The sequence below is a fragment of the Lontra canadensis genome, unplaced genomic scaffold (assembly GCF_010015895.1).
Source record: "Lontra canadensis isolate GAN:19392208 unplaced genomic scaffold, GSC_riverotter_1.0 scaffold14, whole genome shotgun sequence".
NCBI classification, from domain to species: Eukaryota; Metazoa; Chordata; class Mammalia; order Carnivora; family Mustelidae; genus Lontra; species Lontra canadensis.
The window spans coordinates 7,394,321-7,419,291 of record NW_022631008.1 but is presented as its reverse complement, the minus strand read 5'-3'; the positions used below and the strand labels follow the sequence as shown (position 1 = coordinate 7,419,291).

The 24,971-nt window shown below is 45.8% G+C and overlaps 1 protein-coding gene across 1 annotated transcript in view; it reads left to right on the top strand.

The window, feature by feature from the left end:
• Positions 1–24,971, top strand: part of GABRR2 (gamma-aminobutyric acid type A receptor subunit rho2) — a 40,161-nt gene that overhangs the window by 3,266 nt on the left and 11,924 nt on the right. The window contains exon 2 of the mRNA XM_032858103.1: positions 4,681–4,787. Within this exon, the coding sequence (XP_032713994.1) occupies positions 4,681–4,787 (107 nt within the window). The remainder of the gene's footprint in view (positions 1–4,680; positions 4,788–24,971) is intronic.

Sequence of the window (24,971 nt, the reverse complement as noted above, 5' to 3'; positions counted from 1 at the left end):
CAGGGGCCTGGGGAAGGAGGTGGGGCCAGGAAGTCAGAGAAACCAGGTTTGGACCCTGGTTCTGTGGCTCCCTGGCCATGGCCGTGTTTCCTAATCTTTCTGAACCTCGTTTCTCCAACTGAAAAGAGTGCTAGTGAGACCTTTTCCCCTGGGATGAGGGGTTAACCACAGCTCAGGGCCTGCACGGAGGGAGGGTGATACGTACAGGCATGGTCGTCATGCCTGCTATTATGCCTACCAAATGAACCTCAGCATGGTGGCACCAGCCCTGCCTCTCGAAGGAGTCATGAGCAAATTTTTCCTCCCTCTCCACCCAAGGCTGTTGAGGTTCTGGCTCCCCTGCATTGGGCTGGGACTCAGAGTATGGCCCCTGGAGTCTAGGGTCTTTGGGCCAAGGCATCCGGGCACTGGAAGGACGAACTGAGGGCATCTGGCTCACACAAAAAACCCAAGGCTGGAGATATTAGTGGCCTGAGTTATCAAGTAACTGGTTCCTTTAAAAACAACAACAAAACCCAGTTCTGGGCCCTCAGGAATGGCACAGGCATTTCAATCTCCTCTCTCCTGCAGTGGGGCTGGAATTCTGCGACTTCCGCAACCAAATCCTCCCCTCTAAATGGAGAGGGACACTGCTGGCCAGCCGGGATTTGCTCCCCATGAGGCAGAGGGGTAGGGCGCTGGCTGAGCTCACAATTTAATGTCTGTGATGTGCTAAGCCCTTAGGCTGAGCTCTTCCTCTGCCTTTCAACGGTGCCATTGCTGGGTGTCCAATATGGCCTGTCATGCAATTGCTGTTCAGGGAACCGGGCCTGGTCCCTCCTGACTTCTGGAGCCAGGCTTGGGGTGGAGACCATGACAGTGGAAGCTTGGTGGAGGTACCCTGACAGTGACCACCACGCTTCAAGGGACCCAGACTTGGGTTCCATATTCCAGCTCACTGGGAGGAAGACGTTACATTAGACTTCCCTCCAATGGGCTTGTCTAAAAGCAACTCCAACTTCTTCCTCCAACTTGCTTAACGCCTTCAGTGTTTTCCCATTGCCTTTGGATAAAGACAGAAGTCTCAACATGGTCTTCAAGGCTCTGCCTGGCCCGGTCCCTGCGCGTACCCCGCAACCTCTTCCTCCCCTTCCCCTTTTTATTGAATCCCCTCTCAACCTACAGCCTAGACCACCTCAAACTAGAGGTGCGTTGAGTTTAAATGCTATAGGATATCCACCGGGGATCATCAGGTCGGCAGTTGGATAAAAGATCTAGAGCAGGGGGTACAGAAGCCGGAATCATCCACAGGCTAATGACAACTGAAGCCACAGACATAGGCTCGCCTGCCAAAGAGGGTGTAGAAGGAGAAGAGGAGGTGGCTGGGACAGGACCCTGGGGATATTAGCGTTGAAGGGGTGAGCTGAGGGCAGGGAGGCGGCAATGGAAATTGAGAACGAGCTCTCGGGTGATGGGAGGACAGCCCAGTCCTTGGTCCTGAAAGACCAGATTTCTAGGAGAGGTCCTCCAGGTGGCAGAGAAGCCAGCACTCATCAGGGCCTCGGGGCCCGCACAAGGGACGCAGGAAGTGCTTGGGGGTGAGAAGGCGGCTGCAGCCTGTGGCGCACAGGTCTCTGGGAGGGTTATGGATTTGTGAGGAGGGGGGAGACTTTTTTTTTTTTTTTAAGAGAAAGTTTAAAGACAAATATATCTACCACACCTGTAATGCTACCACTTTTCAATAAATTTTATGTGAAGAAGATGTGTGGTCTAGTCAGACCTTCTGCTTAGTTTGGGTTCAAGGGAGGAGAGACTTGAATCCAGTTTGAAGGCTGACGAGGAGGAGCTGTGGGAAAGGGAGATGCTGATGAAGCTGGAGTGAGGATGTTTGAGGGCAGAGGTCAAGGGCTCTGGGAGGAGAACCAGGCACCTCTGCCAAGCCCCCAGTGAAACTAAGAACCTGCAAGGCTGACCGAAGTGAAAATACTCCTACTGCCCGTGCCCCCACCCTGTTTTGACCTTCTCCCTGGATATCTTACAGGTACCTCAAAATCAAGATGGCTAAGAATGAAATGCACCCTCTTCACCACAAACGTGCCATTTGCCATCTCAGGGAATGCCCCCACCATTCACCAGGTGCTCAAGTCATAAACCAGAGTCATCCTTGCCCCTGTCTTTCCGCCACACCCTATATATAATCCATCAGCTAGACCTTTCTGTCTTCCTTAGATCTGATCACTTCTCTGCACCTCCCTTCCCTACAGCCCTGATCCAGGCACCATGTTCTCAGCAAGTTTCCTAATGGTCTCCTGTGTCTGCTGTGCCCTCTTCAGTCTTCTCTACACAGTGGCCAGGAGATTGTCTCAGGTCCTAAATGAGTCCTTGTGACTCTCCTGTTCAGAATTTCATGGGTTTCCCTGTCACTATTATACTCATGAGGGTCTCATGATCTTGTCCCTGGCCTTATCTCCCACCTTCTTTCTTATTGCTTTGTTTCTCCTTGCTCTCCTCACACAAGCCAGACTCACTTCAGGACATTTGCACTTGCTGTTCTCTCAGAGTACACTTTCTTCACATCTTCTCATGACTTGCTCTGTCCCTCATCCCATCTGGGTCTCAGGTGGTTTCCCTGATCACTTCCACCCCAATCCATCTCCCTCTTATTTCTTATCCTGCTTGATTACATTTTTATGGCACTTAGCACTTTCTGAAGTTACATTACTTATCTGTCCACTTGCTTATTGTCTGTCTCCCCCACCGGGTTATCAGCCCAGTGAGGGCAGTGAGTATATGTCCTCCCCATGACTAGTACCGCATCTGGACAGAGTCAGTTCTCCATAGATATGTGGTTACCAAGTGGATTTGAGTCTAAGAATTGAGGAATTGTGCAACCAGAGTGTAGGATGGCTGTCCCTATGGATGCTGACATCCCAAGGTTGATGGATAAGAAGAGAAGTGGTGGGGCCAAAGCCATCACAGGAAGAGGGAGAGTGGTTGGGAGGTCTGGAGCTCCAGGTGGTTCTGAGAGTAGGGCTATAAGGTGGGAAGCCCAGCTTATAGGGGAATCTGCTTCTTGGTGGGAAGGGAGGTGGGCAGACCAACTTTTAGACCAGCACTGTGTAAATAAAACTTTTGAAGACTGTGGAAATGTTACAGATCTGTACTATCCAACATAGTAGCCACCAGCCTCATGTGGCTATTAAGCATATAAGTATGGCTAGTGTAATTAAATAACATTAATATTATCTTATTTTATTATTGACTTTATTTTATTAATTAAATTTCAATTTAATTTAATTTAATTTAAATTGACTTCAACAGCCACACGGAGCTAGTGGCTACTTTATTGATCAGCACGGCTTTAGCCCTCCCAACAAATTACACCACCTGGGCAGAGCTTACAGAGAATAAAAGTTAAGAAAGACTTCATAGGAAGATGTCTCAAAGAACAGGACCTTGAGAGAGGAAACATGTTACTTCCCTCTTACAGAGTTTAAACAGGAAATATGCCTGTTTCTCTAAAAAAAAGAAAAATGAAAGCATGATAAGAACATTGAGAGTAAAATAAGGATGTATATATAAATGAGCAACAAACATTCAACCCCAAATCTCTTCATTTACTAGAGTCCTTACACATCCTGCACAGAACAAAATTTACGGTAACACTGACTTCTGATTCAGCTGTTTTGTTTCTTCTGTCAAAAATTAGATCTCACGGGTGCGTGGGTGGCTCAGTTGGTTAAGCGTCTACCTTCAGTCAGGTCATGATCTCCAGGTCCTGGGATCAAGTCCCGCGTTGGGCTCCCTGTTCAGCAGGGAGTCTGCTTCTCCCTCTGACCCTCCTCCCTCTCATGCTCTCTCTTTCTCTCATTCTTTCTCTCTAAAATAAATAAAATAAAGTAAAAAGGAATTAGATCTCATATCTTGTCAGACACAAATCCATCCTTCCTCCCTCTCTCCTTACTCTTCTCCCTCCTCTCTCCCTTGTTTTTTGTTTAGTGATGATCATGTCAGTAGAATATTGCTTTAGAATATTTTGGATTTTATTGTTTTTGGATTATGTGTGGTTGGGGTGAAGGGAAAAAAAATAAAGATCTGGAAAGAGTGAGTGTGGGTGAGAGAGACTAGAAAATGACTGCTTTGCCATCTGGGTTGAAGAAAGAGAGTGAACCCGGGTCTGTAGTCCTGGCTGGCTCCACTGTCCACCACCCGGCTGCGTGGCTAGAACAACTCTGTCCCCAACCGGGGTCTTGATCCCCACTGCGTGTGCCTTGTCTGTTCCCCCTGGGGTTGAGGCTCTGCTCGAGCGTGGGTTCTGCTGCCAGCTGCCAGCTGGACTGAGACAAGGAGTGTCAGGTCTGGTGAGGCTAAAACCAGCATTTTAAAACTTCCATTATATTTGTGTCCGAATTTTATTGATTATGAAACCAATATTATAGTAACATAAGAGAAACATTTAAAAAGCAAAAAATTTCTAATTCTCCACCATTCAACCCAACGGCTGTCATGCAATCGTAACTTACCTTAGGAAGGTTCTGGAAGGGTCTGGTCCTCAGGACCTGCTTGTGACGACCTGAGGGGGACAGGGTGGGTGGGAAGGGGTGTGTGTGTGTCTAGCCTTCAGCCGATGGAGAAACGTTTCCTAACAAGTAAATCCTACATTGTGGGCCGCTGAAAAATGTCTCTTGCTTGTTTTTGCAGTCACCTATATAAGAAGAACCTTGACGTGACCAAAATCCGCAAAGGAAAACCTCAGCCACTTCTCAGAGTGGAGGATCATGATTTCTCCATGAGGCCTGCCTTTGGAGGTAGGACCAAGCGCTTCCCTTGGCCGGCGAGGGGCCTGGTCCCTAGGGCTGCCCGCTGCTGCTCTGTCCCATTCTCTCAGGCACAGCCCTCCCCTGGATCCGCACTCACAGTCAGATAAGCCCAAGTGGACTTCCAGAGTCCCTCATTTTCCCAAGGAGGGGAGAGCTGGAAGGAAGTGAGTGAGAGGGGTGCCGACGGAAGTGTTGCTGACCACTAAGCTGTCAACTCTATTTTCCTCAATTACAAGCCAGCCTGGAGAGTCTGGACACAGAATGGCTCCCCTGCTCAGCCTCCCTGTGATTAGCTGGGAATTGCAGCAACAACAATTTAACCCACGACAAGTCCTCTTCTAGACTCGCTCTCAAGGGGGGGTGTTGCTACTTTGGAGTCAGGGAGGCGTCGTGCGAGGCTGGTGGCTGTCCCTTCCAGGAACTGGAGAAATGCCATAGGCAGGACAGGAAAGCCATCTGTTCTGACCAGGCAGGGAGTGGGCTGAGAAGAGCAGAATGCATTAGCTGGGAGGACCAATGCCCCCACCTTGTGGATTCGGGAAACTGAGGCCCAGAGCATTTCAGCCACTGGGCCCCAGCCAAAGCAGGCCTGGGTCATTTGGCTTCCCTCTCCCTTTATCTCCCTTTCCAGATCTCCTCTTTTTTATTTTTTAAAAGATTTTATTTATTTGACAGAGATCACAAGTAGGCAGAGAGGCAGGCAGAGGTGGAGAGGAAGCAGGCTCCCCGCTGAGCAGAGAGAGCCCGATGTGGGGCTCCATCCCAGGACCCTGAGATCATGACCTGAGCTGAAGGTAGAGGCTTTAACCTACTGAGCCATCCAGGTGCCCCTCCAGATCTTAAGTCCCTGGGGCTATAGGGGTGATCTGTGGGCAAGTCAAAGACCCTCTCTGAGCCTCTGTTTGCTGGTTTGTAAAATGGGGATAGTAATCCCTACATCATCGTTGTCATGGGTGTGTGTGTGGGGGGGGGTTGTCAGGATTAAAGGAGATAATGTATGTAAAGCCCTTGACACATAAGGGTTCACGTCCCCTTAGAAAAACCCAGCTGTCAGGCCTTCCTCTGTGGGCCTATTAAGGGATTATTCGTTTATCCCAGAGGCCTTTGCATTTTAAAAGGCCTCAAAGCCTCTCCCTCCATCCCTGAGCTCTCACACCTACTGAGCAGGAGGATGAAAGGAGCAGGCAGATTACGGCCCAGTGCCTCTTCTTCCTGCCCCAGTTCTGCTCACCCAGGGCTCAGGTCAGGAGGCTGCCCTCTCTCTGCCCTGCCTCCGCAGTTGCTCGTCCTCCCCCCACCCCCGGGGCTCACCATAATCATGCTGACAGGGAATTTTAGGAAAACAAATTTCTCCTGAATGAGCAGCTCAGAAATTGCTATATCTGCTCCAGGAGGTCTGAGAGGACCCTGTCAGCGGGAAGGTTCCTGTTGCCTTTCTCGTAGAGCCTCAGTTAAGATACAGAGGGTTGGCTAAGCAGTGAGAACAATAACACACAACAGTATTCATGACAGCTAACACATTTATAGTGATTTTCTGTGGCAGGCACCATTCTAGTCAAGGAATGTACGTGCAGGATCTTATTTTAGTCCTCACAACAGCTCCGTGAGATAGATATTATTATTTTCCCCAGATGGGGAAACTGAGGCCCAAGAGGTGAAGGGACTGGCTCCAGTTACACTCCTGCTGAGGTTAGGCTGTACATCCCTCAACGCAGGGCTGACCTATCCAGCAGGCAAGTAGGCATAGTGTCAGATGCTCACAGTGATACTCGTAGAAGCCTCTGGAAATATTTTAATATATTTTAAAATCAGAAGAAGAAAAAATACAATGTTAGGTAGGAGAAAATATTTTAAGATCTATATCTTATATATTATGTAATTATATGTTCACCTCATACCAATAGAGTTATAAAATATGCTTTTTAAAAAAAATAAAATATGCTTTTTAACCTTTTTTATGGAGGAAGGAGCCCATGAAAGCAAAAGTGCCTAGGGTTCCCCAAAGTCATGCCGTGGCCTGCCTCAGTGCACTGGGTTGTGGGGCAGGTGTGTGTGTATGGGGCAGGTACTATCCCAAAGAACTTGCAGTAACTTTCCACCGGAGGCTGTTGGCCGCTGGCAGGAGCCTGGGCAGGCAGCTGGTCCAAACCCTCAGACTACCTGGGGTAAAAAAGAAGAGCCTGAGGCCCTGGGGGCTTAGGAGGTAGCTACAGAGCAGCCAGAACAGAACTTTGGTTTCATTTGCGATATAAGCCGCAGAACTGAGAGCCTCATAAAAACGGCCCCTCCTCCAGGAGAAAGCCAGGAAGCCAGGAGCTGGCTCTCAGGAATGGCAGGGTGAGGTGTTGCCATGTTCCCAGAAAACCTGGCTCAGAGCACAATCTTCCAGCAGCAGGCTGCAGCCCCAGTCCTGGTGCCCCTTCATCCAGCCACATCTGAGTAGCAAGTCGGACTTCCTGTGCCCCGATCCCTGCCACCACTGGGCCCACCAAAGGGGCCGTGCAGGGTGTGGGGTCAGGACGGTCCCCTGCCCCTGCCGGAGCTAGCCTCTGAGGCTGGGAAGGCCCTGACCTGAGGCTCCTACCCATCAGATCTCAGTTCCCAAAGCACAGGGTGGGGTCTGTTTCCCCCTCTTTCCAATCCCCCTCCCCAGGGCATTTGGTCCTCTGGACACCTTTTATCCTGTGCAGGGCTTTTCTGGGTGTCCAGACATCACCTGGCTGAAGTGGGGGACAGGGGGCTCATGGCGAGGTGGCAAGGCTGCATACTCTCACCCGGCCACAGATAAGAGGGCTAGTGACTTCAGTCCAGGCCAAGCAGGTGGGATGTGGTCATCACAGGACTGTGGAGGATCTGGAGATGGTTTAGAGCCAGGAAGCCTTCCCTGTGGGTGCTCCTGAGGGTCCCAGCCCACCAGCACCTCATCCTTGGGTGGGGGACACTCCCTGCGTGTCAGGCAGGTCTCCGAGGAAGGAGGCTGGCGGATAGCACCTAGGTGACTCTGGGCAAGAGAAGAAGGCACTCCTTCCTTGTGCCAGGCCCCCGGGGAGAAGCAGAGCCTGGGCCCATCCTGACCCCTATCTCCCCTTAGCACCCGCGCACCCTAAGCAGGTCATGTGAACAAAGATGTCTGTTGCTCTTTGTGGGGGATGTCTAACTCCTGTCTTCTCTTTCTCGTTTATTTCCTTAAGAGGGGCTTCCTTGTGGATTGATGTTTAAAAGTAGTTGAAGTAGAGAAGAATTTATCTGAGGTTAGATACCCCATGGGTGACCTTTTTAGTCCGGAAGGAGAAAAGATTAAAAATCTAGTAGCTTCCTAATAATCCCAGGGATCAGTTGAAACGAAAATACCTTGCCTAAGCTGCCAGCTGGCAGATGCAGTATGTGTCCTGGTTAGAGGAAGCTCCAGAGACCTGGGGGGGTGGGGGTGTCTCCTCTGTGTGTTAGGAGATGGGTTGCAATGCTGGTGGGGTTTTTTTGTGTGTGTGAGTTTTGTTTTTTAAATTTAGTTGTAGTTTTTTTTTTTTTAATTGTGGTAATATATATAGAACATAAATTCTTACCATTTTAACCATTTCTAAGGGTACAGGTCAGTGGCCCTTTTCCTCAACCACCACCACCTCCCATCTCCAGAATTTTTTCATCCTCCCAAACTGAAACTCTGTACCCATTAAACACTTAATTCCTATTCCTTCCTGTTTTCCCAGCCCCTGGCAACCACCATTCTACTTTCTGTCTTTATGAATTTGACTACTCTAGGTACCTTGTGTGAGTGGAATCAGACAGTTTTTGACTGAATTTTGTGACTGGCTTATTTCGTTTAGCATAATGTCCTCAAGGCTCACCCATGTTATCAGAATGTACTTCCTTTTTATTATTTTATTTTATTTATTTTTAATATTTTAAAAAATTTATTTATTTGACAGATAGAGATCACAAGTAGGCAGAGAGGTAGGCAGAGGGTGGGGGGGAAGCAGGATCCCTGCTGAGCAGAGTCTGATGTGGGGCTCCATCCCAGGACCCTGGGATCATGACCCAAGCCGAAGGCAGAGGCTTTAACCCACTGAGCCACCCAGGCGCCCCTGTCCTTCCTTTTTAAAGCCAAGTAATATTCCACTGGGTGTATAGATCCCCTTTTGTTTATCCATCCATCCGTTAGCAGATACTGGGTTGTTTCCACCTTTCTGCTGTTGTGATAATGCTGCCATGAACACAGGTGTGTGGATAGCTGTCGGGGACCCTGCTTTTAATTCTTAGGGGCTATATTCCAAAGTGGAATCGTTGGGTCATTGTGTAATTCTGTTTAGTTTTTTGAGGACCTTCCATGTTCTCTTCTATGGCAGCTGTACATTTCACATTCCCACCTGCACAAAGCTGATTTTTAATTCACACTGTACACAGGGATGGCCAGGAGGGAGGGAGGGTCATCACGGAACTCTTGAATTATCTCCAAGGACTTTGTCAGGCTGGTCAAGAAGAATGGTGGCAACAAAGTAGCTTAGGTTTCCCAACCAAAATACTTCAGTTCATAAGACATATACATACTTCTTGAGCTGCAGGGCCCCTGACTGGCTCAGTCAGTAGACCATGCAACTCTTGATCTCAGGGTCATGAGTTCAAGCCTCATGCTGGGTGTGGAGCCTATTTAAAAAAAGAATCCCTGTACTTTTTGAGCTGTTACTATGTGTCAGTGGGGTGTGTGTTATCTGGAGACCCAAGAGTAAGCAAGATAGCCACAGTCCTTAGAGTTTTTATGCTCTAGTGAGGAAGACCAGGGTTGATCAGGATGTCAAGTTGTGCCGGGAAGGAAAGTACGGGAGCCGCAGGGTACACACAGCAGCGTCTGCTGGGTACACGCACCAGGCAACTGCTGCCCTGAGGAGCCGGGGAGGAGGAACACCAAGGAGCCACCCTTGCCTGGGAAGCATGCGCTCTTGGAGTCCTTTACATTCTGTGACTTTGCCTGACAAGATAGATTGTTCTCAAGAAGCTAACAGTCTACTGGGGAACAGAGAAATGATGGAGCAATGTAGGACGTCTCTTCCGATGGAGTAGGGGGACTGAGGTAATGGTGAGAAAGAGGACCAGAGATGACTTCCCTCAGGTAGCGATGCTTGCCATGAACCTGGGAAGATGCTTAGTGGGTGAGCCCAGTAGGCAGGAAAAAGAGGACAAAGGACAAGCCAGGGAGAAAGGTGCTCTTGGGTAAAGATGAAGTGTGTCAGGGAATATGAGCAGCTCCTCATGGCTGGACTCTATCGTGTGTGTGTGTGTGTGTGTGTGTGAGAGAGAGAGAGAGAGAGAGAGAGAGAGAGGTAGGGCACAGAGACATCAGCCTGGCCAGGCAGGGGCAGCTCTGGGAGGACGTGTGTTTTAGGAGGCTCACTGAGGGCTTGTGGGAGGATGCTGGAACAGTTAAAATGGATACTGGCCACTGACGGGCCACTTCCGGTCCAGAACAGAGCCCATGAGAGATTAAACTAAGGCCCTGGAGAGAATGGAGGGGTCTGAGAGATGCTGAGAAGGGAGCCAGTCTCCGATGCCATCAGGGAACCGGGGACACCTAAGCATCTTCCAGGGGGGAGGCCATTCACTGAGATGCGGCATCAGGGAAAAACCATTGGGAGAAGACAGAGTAACCGCCAGGAAGAGATGGGTGGCTCAGAGTGGGGAGAAGAGAGAGGGTAATGTGCTGGGAGTGGAGCCATTACCGGGCTGAGACCTGAAGGGTAAGAGGAGGCAGGAGTTGACCCGTTGTTGTCAGTAGCGGCCTTAGGCCCAGGCAACAGGCCCTGCTCTGGCCAAACCCCTCCCCAGGCTGTAGGGCCAAGAGGCTGTGCTCACGTGGGGTCTCCCTCCCGGCCACATCTGAGCACAGGAGCTTGGACTCACCTGTCCACACTACCCTGAGCTTGTTTCCAGGAGCTGCGCAGGCCTCTTCCCTAAACAAGCCCTGAAGGGGACTGCATCACCCATGTGTGCACCCCTTTCTGAGAGGTGGCAGAGCTGTGTTGGAAGGGGGTGGGATGGAGCTCAGTATACGTGGGTGGGGGTGTCCACATGCATGCGTGAGAGGCTCTTCTGGGGGCTCCTGGGTGGCTCGGTTGTTAAGCATCTACCTTCGGCTCATGTCATGATCTCAGGGTCCTAGGATCGAGACCTGCATAGGGCTCTCTGCTCAGTGAGAAGCCTGCTTCTCCCTCTCGCACTCCCTGCTTGTGTTCCCTCTCTGTCTCTCTCCCTGTCAAATAAATAAAATATTTTAAAAAGAAAAAAAAAACAGGCTCTTCTGCACGCAGGGTGCTGCTGAGGGGGGAGGGAAAGAAAGCTCAGAGGCTCGGGCCCCCTCTCCCTGCTCCGCCATATGCAAGCCTTGAACTCTGAGGAGTCTAAGAGTTCTGAAGTTGGACTTGGCCTTTGGGTTTGTTGGGAAGGTGTATTTGTCAACAAGGTAGGATAGGCTCTATGTCATGTTGTCATACTTTAGCTTGATTTACAACCTTCAGATATTCAAGCAATATGGCGTCTGGGTCTCTGCTTGTACTCTTGCCTGTAGGTGGGCCTGTGAGTGCTGTTGCTGTCCATAGATGTCAGCTCCCCAGCACCAGGCAGGGAGGAGAGTGGGCCTGGAGGGGCAAACCCACAGGTCAGCGTTGGGTGGGTTGAGATTGAGTGACACAGAGATACTGAGGGACTGAACCCAGCCTGTGACAGGGGCAGGTTGGGGCACTGTCTAGGCCAATAGCACCTTTCCCACATCAGCTTCTAGAACACAGGAGAACACCTTCTAGTGCTAATCTCACACAGCAAAGGACTGAATTCAGGAAGGAAGGCAGGCGGCGTGGGCTCATGTGATAACGGCAAACCCCAACGCTTCCAGCCTTCACTTCATGAGCCTGCCTATTTTCTGTCAGCTCTTTCTCAGGCGATTTGGGCTGGAAGGTCAGGAGCCCTTCCTGAGTTTGCTCTCCTCCCCTTCCCAGTCAACCAGCTTGAATCAATTCATCCATCAAACGGTCAGTCAGATCTGCTCCCACTTTCCCAGGCCTCACCCCCTTACACGACACATTCTCAACATGTTCTTGGAGGGTGAAAAAGACACAGCTTACAGTGGTTTGTGGCCCTCCAAATCTCAGTCCTCCCCGACAAAGTCTTTTCTCTTAGTATTTCATTTAAATTTAAATTCATTGATAATCTTAAATTCCATTAGAATTTTCTCTTTAGGGGCAATAAAGATAAGAAGTTTAGAAGTACTGCCTAGTGCAATCCTGACTCATCACCTCATGCCGCCCCCCCCCCCCCACCATCCCCATGGCCAGGTTCACCTTCTGGAAACCTTTCTTCCCTGTGCTGTTCCCTCACAAGGGGCAGGCTTCCCATACTCTTCAAGAGGAAATGCAGCCCCTGCTTCTCCTTGTTAGCTCCAGAGGACTCCACAGTCCAGCCCAGCTCATTCCCGTCTTCCCCTACCCCTAACCATGACTCTTCCCTCCTAAAAGGCTCTCCTTCCCGGCACATCCTGTTCCCATCTGTGAGCGTCTATCTGTCCACGTCGCCCCTGCTCCATGCTGTCCTGCTTCATCAACAGCCTGTCCACATCTAGAACCCTGTTTAATTCCTTTCTTCTAACACGTGCCATCTCTCAGCTATTTTGAATGCTAGCACTTTCTGCTTTGAAAGATTCGCAGATTCCTTCTTTCACTCTCCAGACCGCCCCTCCACTTCAGACACCAAAGGCAAGTAGTGGGTTCCTGAGTCACTGCGCAAGTCTGACTTGGCTACAAAATCAGGGGTTTCCACCACCCCCCCCCGCAGGTTCAGTAATCGGCTATAATGGCACATAGAACTCAGGGAAATACTTGCTTGCTATTACTGATTTATTATACAGCGTATTATGAAAGAGACAGGTGAGCAGCCAGATGAGGAGGTCCGCAGGGCGAGAACTGAAGCGTCCTGAGCACATTTAGAGATTTAGGCCCGCACAGATCTATTATCTATGGTTCTATTGGTCAGAAGTCCGAAATGGGTAAACTGTAAGTTTACTGGGGTAAACTCACAGTGTCAGCGGGGCTGTGCTCCTTTCTGGAACTTCCGGAAAGAATCTGTTTTCTCGCCCTTTCTGGCTTCTAGAGGCTGCCCAGATTCCTTGGCTGCTGGCTTTTTCCCTGTCTTTAAAGCCAGCAGTAGCGGGGGGAGTTCCTCAAACATTGCATCACTCTGATCCCTTCTGTCTCTTTCTCCCACATTTAAGGACACTTGTGATTCCATTGGGTCGGCCTGGATAATCAAGGCTGCTTTTCCTGTTTTAAGGAAAGCTGATTAGCATCCTAAGTTCTATTTGCTGCCTTCATTCCCCTTTGCCATGTGGTGCCTAACAAATTCACAGGTTCTGTGGGTTAGGATAGAAACATCTCCGTGGGAGGCATTATTCTGCCTACCCCAAACGTATGTAAGGTGAAGTGCATAAATCTCATATATAGCTCGAATTTTTACATATGTGAATATTTATCCTTAAAAACACGACCTAGATCAAGATATAGAACATTTTCAGTTCCTCAAATGGCTCCCTCATACCCCCTTCCAGATGGTGTCTCCCAAGGATAACCGTTATGCTGCCCTCTGTCACATGAATTAGTTTTGCTCATTCCTGAGTGCCCTATAAATGGAATCCAACAGCATATGACACGCTGTGAAATAACCTGGTCCCTCTTTGGAACTGTATGGCATGGAGTTTTTTCATCATCTGAGTGCCAGTCTGTCTTTCTGAGGGAACCCAAGAACTATGTCGGATGTGGTAGGGGAGGGAGGCTGATGGCTCACTGCCCTGGGATAACATGAGAGAGGGTGCATGCATGTGTGTGTGTGTGTGTGTGTGCGCGTGTGTGTGCATGTGTGTGTTTGCGGTCTTAGTGAGTTGATTCAGAGTGCTGAAGTGACCAGCAGACCAGCACAGGCTTCAGGTCTGCCCACAGAGGCCACCGGGTGGGAGGATTTTGCTACGGAGACAAAAGCCAGGACTGTGGATTTGTCAAAAGACCCGTGAAGTCTGTTCCATCTCAGCAGACACCAGTCCGCGGGTCGGTCCAGGCCGCATACTTCATGGCAGAGGCCAGCCAGCATGGACGCGAGGGCCCTTTTCTCCTCCAGGCTGCAAGGTCACCCAAGGTGAGAGGAAATCAGAAACACCTTAAAAATCAGACTAGACTCAGCTGCTATTAGTTGGTAATTGAAAATTTTTCAGACGTTGAAGCATAAGCTTTTGCAAGAAAGATCAGAGAAGCTGCCTTTTTTTTTTTCCACATCTGAGAAGTGGTGGGTTAATTATCTACCTCGCTACCCCTCACACCTCCTGACACTGTTCATTCAACCAGAAATGCCCTTCTTCCCTTCGCTACTTGTTAGAAGTAACCACTGCTCCAAAGCCCAGCCCAAACACGGTCTCTATGGTGACACTTTCTCCAGTGCCCCCTGTCAGAATTAATCAGAAGTTGTCTCTTCTGTAAAATTCTCTATAGTGCCTTTGGTTAGAATTAATAGAGCTTTCCTCCTGTAGTATCTCCCAGATGCTTCTATTATATCACTTTTGTGATGTGTCCTGAAACAGAGCACGTTGTCCCCTTAGCGGATTTTAGTCACCTGGAGAAAGCCACTGTGTCTTCTTGGTCTCCGTACTCCCAACTGCACCCCTCAGGGCACGGTCTAACGGACGTGCAATGGGCAATGAAGGTTTGAAAGAATGAACAGGCAGTCGGTGAAGGTGTGGAGACTTTAGAAAGCTCACATACATGGAAGGTCTTGTTGAGAGTAAGCTGCAATGGATCTGTGGAAGATTGTGACACCCGAAACATCGAAGTAAGAAGAATAATGAAGAATCATTATTAAGGTCTTGTTTTTTGTTTCAATTCATTTTACTACAAGTTTGAGAAAATTTTGTTATAAAAAGGGGCTTTGGAAAGACAGTATCTTTGAAAAGATACTGCCAGATGACAGAAGACATGAACAGATATTTCTACAAAGAAGACGTACGGATGGCCAACAGATACACGAAAAGATGCTCAATATTACTCGTCACCAGGGGAATGCAAATCACACTATGAGTGTTACCTCACACCAGTCAGAACAGCTAAAATCAACAACACAAGAAACAAGTGTTGGTGAGGATGTGGGTAAAAAGGGACCCTTGTGTACTGTTGGTGGGAATGCAAACTTTGGAAAATACTATGAAGGTTCTTCAAAAAATTAAAAATAGAATTATTATGTGATCCAGTAATTCCAGTACTGGGTATTTACCTAACAAAATTGAAAACACTAATTCAAAAAGCTATATGCACCCCTATGTTATTGCAGCATGGTTTACAATAGCCAAAAAATGGAAGCGGCCCAAATGTCCACTGATAGAGGAATGGATGAAGCCAGAATGGAGTATTACTGAGCCATAAAAAAGAATGAAATCTGGCCATTCGCAACAACATGGATGGATCTAGAGAGTATCATGCTCGGTGAAATAAATCAGAGAAAGACAAATACCATATTACTTTACTGATCTGTGAAATTAAAAAAAAAACAAATGAACAAAGGGAAAAAAAGAGAAAAATTTTAAAAAGAGACTCTTAACTCTAGAGAACAAAGGGATGGTTACCACGGGGGCGGTGGGTGGGGGAGTGGGTGAAATAGGTGACCAGGGGTACAGAGTGCACTATCACGATGAGCACCGAGTAACGTACGGAAGTGTGGAAAGACTATATTGGACACTTGAAAGTAATATAACACTATATTGGACATAATTTTAAAATTAATTAATTTTTTGAAAAGATACTGTCAGACAAGTCTCATTAATCCACTACTGATCACAACATCTCTTTTGACAAAGGTTGAGGTGTTCTTCTCTCCCTTTAGCATGGCAAGTCGTAACTCCTTAGGAACGGGGAGCACGCACAGCTAATCATTGCCAGCCCTTCTTCAAGTGCGGCCTGAAGAGATTTTTCTGTTGCCGGCTTCCCCGTTTCACTCTGTGGCACCTTCCGCTCACACTGCTGGTGGTGAGTGAGCCTGTGCTTCCCCTGCAGCTCAGGCTGGGTGACAGTCCAGGAGGAGAGTCTGGCCGCGGGGGGTCCTGGGACAGTGCGTAGTTATGCTGGTGTGGCGGGCTGAGGACCCAGGGCACCTGTAATTTCCCTGGGGAGCTGGATTTGCGGCATGGCCCCTCAGTGACGACACCCGTGCTAAGATCGTGGCGGTCATTTCTGTCCCCATGTGTACTAAGCCTCCTTCAGGCCAGGCTCTCTGTTCTGTGAGTGCTGAGGGAAATAGCCACCAGTAACTTTCAGGCTCCACCTTCTAGGTAAGATAAGCCCCTGTAATAACGACAGTGATAGTATAACTCTTTATAGAATATCTTATATGCCAAACCTCACAGGGGCTTTGCACAGATTAACACAGTCCTCATGACAACAATATGAGGTTGGAATATATTATACCTATTTTACAGGTAAGGAAACTGAGGCACAGAGACCTTAGGTATGCCCAAGGTGACACTGCTAGTAAATGATAGAGCCAAAACTCAGCTCCTGGCGATCTAACACAACGGACTTAATTTTTGACATTTTGGAATCACAGAGTCCTTTGAAAATCTGTTTTTTTGCCAGAATAGTGATAATCTCTCTGTTACACACACACACACACACACACACACAAACACACACACTTTTATATGTGACGTCAGGAGGTTCACAGAATCCTTGCACCTGTCCCTAGCGGCCCCAAGGAGCTCAGGATAACTACCCCTGCCTGCCTTGTACAGATGATTTCCACCGGATGACATCAGTGGGGAGCAACAAAGCATAGACATGAGCAAAGCAGGCCGGGGCAGCTGGGAGCTGGAATGAAGGATACCTAGGGAGGGCAAAAGAGGGAACACAAGGCCAGGTGGGAGACCAGAGGGACAGAGAAATGGCCCTCTATCCACCTCCAGAGCCTGGTCGGTCTTCTGGCCCTTAGGAGGGTCAGGTGGCTTTCTTGGGCTTCTCTTCCACGTTCTTACCTTAGTCATTCCTACAGGAGAGGTTTCTCAACCCACTGACGCACAGGTTGGAGCAGATGGGAGTGGGGGACTCAGGGACCTGCTTCCTTAACCCGAGTTGGTAAATGACCACTTTCTTCTCCACCTGTGGGACCAGAGAGCCTGCAACATCCCGCCCCCCCACCCTCTTGCTCTGCTTCCACATTTTCAGAGGAACCTCTGCCATTATCCTGAGGTCTTCTTGTCTATTGTCATGCAAACTACCCCACCCTCCTCTAAGGTGTGGGGGAGCAGGGCAGTGGTGGGGGCTTCAGAGGCTTTCTCCAGTGCAGATTTTCGAGCTGACAAAGCAGAAAGACAACCCTCCTCTCCACAGGTTGATGGGGAAAGTAGATGTGTGTTCTGGTAGGAAAAGAACAGGACACTGTGTGTTTCAGCAACCTCACTTAGGGGGTCAGGGAAATCCTCCTAGAAGAAAGGTGGGGTTTAAGCGGAGACTCTGGTCAATTGGACTAGTAATATCTTGTGTTTCAAATGAAGTTGTGTCTCTTTTATATGTCTATTGTTTATTTCCTCTTTTTTGGAAATGCTTATTCAAGTCTCTTGCCTGTTTTTGTATTGGGTTGTATGATGTTTTCTTAATGGGACTCTTAGGAATTATATATATATTCAACATATGAGCTCTTTGCCTGTGGCATTTTTTGTAAATAGGAGTTCTTGATTTCTTCATAAGATTTTATTGATTTATTTGACAGAGAGAGAGAATGAGAGAGCATAAGTAGGAGGAGTGGCAGAGGGAGAGAGAGAAGCAGGCACCCTGCTGAGCAGGGAGCCCAACACAGGGCTCCATCCCAGGACCCTGGGATCATGACCTGAGCCAAAGGCAGATGGTTAACCGACTGAGCCACCCAGGCGCCCCTCAGTGAAAAGTTTTTTATAGAATTGTAACACGTATACAGAAAAAATACACAAATCGTTAAGTGTACAGCTTAGTAAAATCTCAAAAAGTGAACACTTTCATTACTGAGCATGTAGATCAAGAAACAGTTATTTCCAGAAGTCTCCTCGCCCTGTCATTATCCTTCTATGGATACGTGGGCAACCGTCATCCTGACTTCTAACACAAAATAATTCGCTTTGCTAGGTAATCTTAATTTCAGTGTAAATCTATTGATCTTTTCTTATGGTTAGTGCTTTTTGTGTCCCAATATTGCTCTCCTGAGGTAAGACTATATTCCCCTCTGTTACCTTCTGGAGCTTGTTGTTTTGCTTTTCACCTTTGTGAAACTCACATTTCATATCTATAATCCACTTGGAGTTATTCTGCATATTGTGTGATTTGCATATATATTGCCAATTGTCCCAGCATTAGTTATTAAAAATACTATTCCTTCTCCAATCACCTGTAGTGACATCTTTATAATAAGTCAATGTCCTTAAATATGTGTGTCTGTTTCTGGACTCTCTGTTCCATTTGTCAGTTTGTCCATTTTTAAAGATTTTTTTTTGTTTAATTTATTTGACAGATAGAGATCACAAGTAGGCAGAGAGGCAGGCAGAGAGAGAGAGAGGAGGAAGCAGGCTCCCCGCTGAGCAGAGAGCCTGATGCAGGCCTCGATTCCAGGACCCTGGGATCATGACCTGAGCCGAAGGCAGAGGCTTTAACCCATTGAGCCACCCAGGCGCCTCCAGTTTGTCCATTTTTATGCCAGTCCCTCACCTCCTGTTTACTAGTTCTATAATGAATCTTGATATCTGATAAAGCACATCCTCCCACCCTGTTTTTCTTCAGGATGGACTGCTTTGAATTTCCTAATGATCATTTTGTCAAGTTCCATACGAAAATAATGAGATCTTGATTAGAATTGCACTGAGTCTGTAGACCAATATGGGATCATTCAGATTTTTACAAGATTGAATCGCCCAATACAGGAACAGGATCTATTTTCCCATTTATGTAGGTCTTTAATTTCTTTCAGTAATATTTCATAGTTTACTTCATAGAGGACATCCAGATATTTTGTTAGATTTATATTAGGTACTTATTCCTAGGCATATTTGATGTTATCATTAAAAGCATTTTTGCAAAAATTTCCTTTTCTAACTTTGATTTTTATATATTGACTCTGTATTCAACATCCTGTTAAAATTCCTTATTAATTTCTAGTAGTTAATCTGCTAATTAAAAAATTATATACCCAATCTTATTTTTGTTTCTTTTTATCCAGTTGTCATAATTTTTCTCATTTCCTTCCTTATTGTACTACCTAGACTTTTCGAAATAATACTGAATAGAAGTGGCATTCACAGGCATTCTCAATATGAAAGGAAATCTTACAACACTTTACCTTTAAGTATGATATTTACTTGGGTGCCCGACGCTCAGTTGGTTAGGCGACTAACTCAATTTTGGCTGAGGTCATGCTCTCAGGGTAGTGAGATTGAGCCCTGTATAGGGCTACACACTCAGCCCAGGGTCGGCTTCTCCCTCTCCCCCTCCTCCTCTCCCTGCTCGTGCTGTCTCTATTTCTCTCTAGAATAAATAAATAAATAAGGGATGCCTAGGTGTCTCAGTCAGTTAAGCATCTGCTTTCGGCTCAGGTCATGATCCCAGGATCCTGGGATCGAGTCCCTCATCAGGGTCTCTGCTCAGTAGGGAGCCTGCTTCTCCCTCTGCCTGCTGACCCCCTGCTTGTGCTCTCTCTCTCTCTGACAAATAAATAAATAAAATCTTTAAAAACAAATAAATATAATATTTACTGTAGCTATTTTTTGGTAGCTATCACTTTTCAAATTCAGTAAGCTCCCTTCTAGTCCTCTATTCCTCAGTGTCCTAAATGGACACTGATTTTAGCAAAGGCTTTTTCTGTTAATGTCGAAAATTATATTGATTCTATTTTTAAGATTTATTTATTTATTTATTTAATTCTTTTATTTATTTGAGAGAAAGAGAGAGTTTGAGGGGCAGGGACCGAGGGAGAGGAAGAGAGAAACCTACCCTGACTCTGTTAAGCATGAGCCTTGTGTGGATTTCGATCTCATGGCCCTGAGATCACAACCTGAGCAGAAACCAAGAGTTGGCAGCCTAACCAACTGCGCCACCCAGGTGCCTGATTCTATTTTTATGGTTTAGAATTTTATGCAGAAATTCTCAATCTTAATTTTTATTATCTCTTTGCACTTAGTACACTAAGATATTTCACTATCTCTTTGCACTTAGTACACTAAGATATTATGCTATTTCAATATCTAAAGCCCCTTGTTCCTATTCTCTTTTTTTTCTGCTGGTTATCATGTCTTACTTTCTTGTGTGCCTGGTTATTTCTTTATTATGAGCTATATATTATATTTACAATATTTTGAATAGAAATAACTGGAGAACTCACAGGGTGATACCTTCCTCCAGAGAGGATTTCTGTTTATTTCTACCAGGTACCTGGTAGCACTGATAGCCCGGGCTGCCTGAGGCTACTAGCACTCCAGAGAACTAATCCACTTGTAGAGACTGATGTGATTTGAAGTTGAGCTGCACATCCTGCAAGGGCCTATCTACCTTCATTGCTAGGGTGTACTTTTGGGCTTCCTAATACAGAGTTAGCCTGTTTGGTGGGCCCTGGTCTCTAGTCCCAGCCCTGAAGCTTCCCGAAACCATCAAGAGCTTCCTTCAGCTCCTCATTTGCTTCCCGAGTTAGCAGATTCTCCCGGGAAAAGTAGATCCAAATTTTGAACACGTCTCCTTGGGCCTCTGTTTCTCTCTCACATCCTAATCCAGGTTTAACTTGTTAACTTCCAAGTTTTCAGAAAGAAATTTTTATATTTTGTCTAGCTTTGTAGTTTTCAGTAGAAATATTACTGTGAATTCTTTAGCTTGCAATTACTCAACGTGAAAGTCCTTGATTGATTTTTCAATTGTTAAAACAACCTTTCATTCCTGGAATAAACCTGATTTAGAAGTGATTTACCTTTTTTTAAAAAAACATATTGCTGGATGGTATACAGCTTTATATTCTGTTTAGGATTGTTGATTCTATGTTCATGAGTGAGATTGACCTGTAATTTTGCTTTCTTGTGCAGTTCTTAGGCTAACTTCATAAAATAACTTGGTATCTTTTGACATGTATTTTGATTTTTTAAAATATTCTTTTGATATTCTCTAGAAGAATTTATGTAAGACTGGTACTATCTTCATCTAAACCTTTGCTAGAATTTGCTGGTGAAGACATCTGGACCTATCATTTTCTTTGTGGGAAAATTTAAGTTAAATATTTTTTAAATTAAAATTTTTAAAATAAAAAAGCAACATTTAAAAAATAGTTATAGGACTTTTCAGGTTTTTGTATTTCTCCTCTTATCAGTGTTGACTGATATGTTGTATATCTCTGGGAATTTGTTCATGACATCTAAATTTTAAAGGTTATTGGCAAAAAGTTGTTCAGAATAACATCTTTTAACAATTACCATATGATCTCTCTGATACGAGGAATTTGGGAGGAAGGGTGGGGGGTGGTGGGGAGTCGGGAAGAAAAAAATGGAACAAGATGGGATTGGGAGGGAGACAAACCATAAAAGACTCTTAATCTCACGAAAAAAACTGAGGGTTGCTGGAGGGTAGAGGGGTAGGGATGGGGTGGCTGGGTTATGGACATTGGGGAGGGTATGTGCTATGGTGCTGTGAATTGTGTAAGCCTGATGATTCACAGACCTGTATCTGTGGGGCAAATAATATATTATGTATTAATAATAATAAAAAAGAATAACATCTTTTAATTTTTTTATGTTTGTAGCATATACAGTGATGGCTTTTTCATTCCTGATAGTGGTTATTTTTGCTTTCCTTTTTGCCAGATCAATCTTGTTAGAGTTCCATCGGTTCTATCAGTCTTTTCAAAGAACCAATATCTGGCTTTAATTATCCTTTCAGTTGTACGTTTGTTTTCTATATCAGTGCTTTCTGTACTTACCTCTATTATTTCCTTTCATCTACTTTAATTTGTTTTTATTTTCCTACCTTGTAAATTGAATTTAAGCTTTTCTTCCTTTCCGAGATGATGGTTAAGGTTATAAATTTCTCTAGAAGAAATGCTTGGCCTACATTCCATGAATTTTGATGTGTACTATTTTTTAAGTAATTTTGCTAGAATTTTCTAATTTTCATTATGATGCCTTCACTGACCCATGAGTTTTTCCAGAAGTACGTTGCTGAATTTCCAAATGTACGGAGATTTTCTAGTTTTAGTTTTGATGCTTATCTCTAATGTTTATTGAATTCATAGTTATATCAATTCTAGTCCTTTAAAGTTTGTCAAAAAGGCTCTTTAGCACTATATATGGTAAACTTTTTGTAGATGTTCAACAAAGGCTTGAAATGAATTTTTATTATATAATTTTTGCACTCATTGTCCTAAACATGTCTGTTACGTCAAGTTTGTTGATTTGTTTTTCATCTTATATGTTCTTAATAGGATTTTTTGGCCTGTTTTATAAATTCTGAGAAAGAAGGATTAAAATCTCCCACTATGAATGTAAATTTGCCTGTTTCTCCTTCAATTCTGTCCACTTTTGATTTTTGCCTTTTGAGTTTGTATCAGTAAATGCACACAAATTTATATTTATATTTTATTGGTGAATTGAGTCATTTGTTACTACGAAATGAGCCTCTTTATCTCTCTTTGTCTACTTTATTTGATATAATACAACTATACCCATTTTCTTTTGGTTAGTATTGGCATGTGATATCATTTGCATCCTTTTATGTTCAACTTTCCTGTATCTTAAATTTTCAGTGCATCTCTACAAACGGCATAAAGTTGGTTTGTTTCTTGATCCAGTCTGACAAACTTTTAGCATTTCTGAATTACCAAATTGAACAATATTTGTTTGTTAAATGGAACATTTGGTCCATTTATATTTAGGAATAATTTACATGTTGGTTTTAAATCTGTCATCCTACTCTTTTTTATTGTCTAACCAATTCGGTGTCGTTCTTTTTTTCTTTCCTTACATCTTTTCTTTTGGATTGGTTACTTTCGTTTTTCCTATTTAGGCTTTCCGATTTTAGTCTGAACACACATATTTTTGCTATTTGTCCATGGCTCCCCGGAAAACAACATAACTCTTGGCTTATCATACTAGCGCGTTAATTAGCTACTTTAACTGCTCTCTAAGACAATGCAAAGATCTCATAACATTTGCACTCGGCTTATATCCCTCCTCATTTAAATGTTATTTTTGCTTATATTTCTGTTTAGGTTTTTCATCCCCACAATACACTATTAATATTGTCTTATATAGCCAATGTTTACTTAGAATTGTGCATGTGTTTGTCATTTTTGTTTTTCTTTTTTCATTCTTGCATTTCCATCTTTCCCTTTGTTTTTCAGCTTGAAAAACATCTTCATTTAGGGCAGGACACATGTCGGCTTATTCTCTGTTTTAGTTTGTCTGAAAATTCTGTTTCACATTCATTCTTGGAGTCAGTGGGGAAGAAATGACATATATCTTGATTTTAAAAATGGATAAATTCCTAATATGTGCTTTTTAGGGCCCTGTGAGGAGAAATAATGACAGAAAGGCTAGGAACCAAGAAAATCCTTGGCTACACATGTATTTCCCTTAAGCTGCCTTGAATTTGTCACCTCATTGGCTATACTGCCTGCAATCCCACCAGTGACTTCTGTTTGGTTTACCAGATCTCTCTCTCACAGCAAAAAAACCCACAGCAGTGTGAAGAGGCCAAGGTGTGAATGCCTGCTTAGTCTAGTTAAAGACTGTTTTCTTTCTAACACCCTAGGGGACCCAGTCCTACTCAAAACGTAAAATTGTTCAGGGAAGAAGGAGAAAGACCAGTTCTTTGGTAGAATTTCTCCCAAAAATCAGGTTAGGAAAGGCCACAGAATAGAGAGTTCCGGAGAGCCTGGGCAGTGGGGCAGGTCAAGGTCAAAGGTCAACCCCGTTGCGCTCAGCCAAGGAGGACAGGGCATAGGTTCTGTTCAAACTTGAGGTGTGAGTCCCCCAGAAGGCAGGTTTAGAGCCTCCTGAACACCCAGATTGCTTACCTCCACCAATCCAGGTCTCCGGAGAACTTGACCTGCCCTCCCACATGGGCTGGACCTCCAGAGCACTGACGCCACCCTCACAGGCATTATCAAATTTCTTTTAGAAGGGCAGTTGGAGCTGTGGAGAGCAGGCCAGGCCCTGAGAACAGAGAGACACAGTTTCAGACTCGAAGCAAGCTGATATAGTTTATCTTGAACACGTCCTTTGCCAAAACCAGCTCCTATTCAAACACTGTGCCCATTATCTGAAAACCAGGCCACTGGGAGGTAGGTCCAAAGAAGGTGATGGTTGTATTGTTTTTTTCCCCTTTGGCTCTTGGGACAACTGGATGTGGCAGATCACGTGGCACTTTAGAGAAAGGAAAGGAGGGGAAAACAGAGCGGATCATGCACAGCACACCCCCGTGAAATACAGGGCTACCAAAGTTAGCAGTTCGGACTCTGGGCCATTGTAACATCTCTGGCTAACAGAGGGTCCACAGGATGAGGAAATTAACCAGCCCCACTTCCCCAAGAGCTGTGCTGGGAGCACGTGGCCCCGGGACAGGGGAGCAGGGTCTGGGTACCAGGAGAGAACCCTGACCAGGCTGCCTGCAGACCCCCCTCGTGTTGCAAGCCCCACTGGGGGAGAAAGGCAGACTAGTCAGCCCAAAGGAGGGGGACTCCTCTCCACACCGAACATTCCACTTCTGGCACCTTCAAAGCACCCCGCAGCCTAGAATAAGAAGAGAACACAGCTGTTAGAACAGGGACTTCTCATGGGCCCTGACCTAAGCCATCAGTTGAAAAACATGTGAAAATAAAAAGATCAGCTTACACCCTGATTTGAGAGGGGGAAAGTGAAAAACAATAAAAGCATTGTACTCATTTCCTTAGATGTTTAAGAACACAGAAAATAGCCATTACATCCCTCTGGTAATCAATAAAATCCTTCCATTCTGTTGGACTCAGTAAAAAAAACAAAAAACAAATCTTTAATGGTGTGATTGTAAGTATTAGCAGGTATACAGGGAGATTTGGGGGGAGTCGGTGAGCCCACCAATGTCCTGGTGTGCCTCCATGAGGACCCCTGGTCCCCCAGTGTGGGCTGGAACTGAG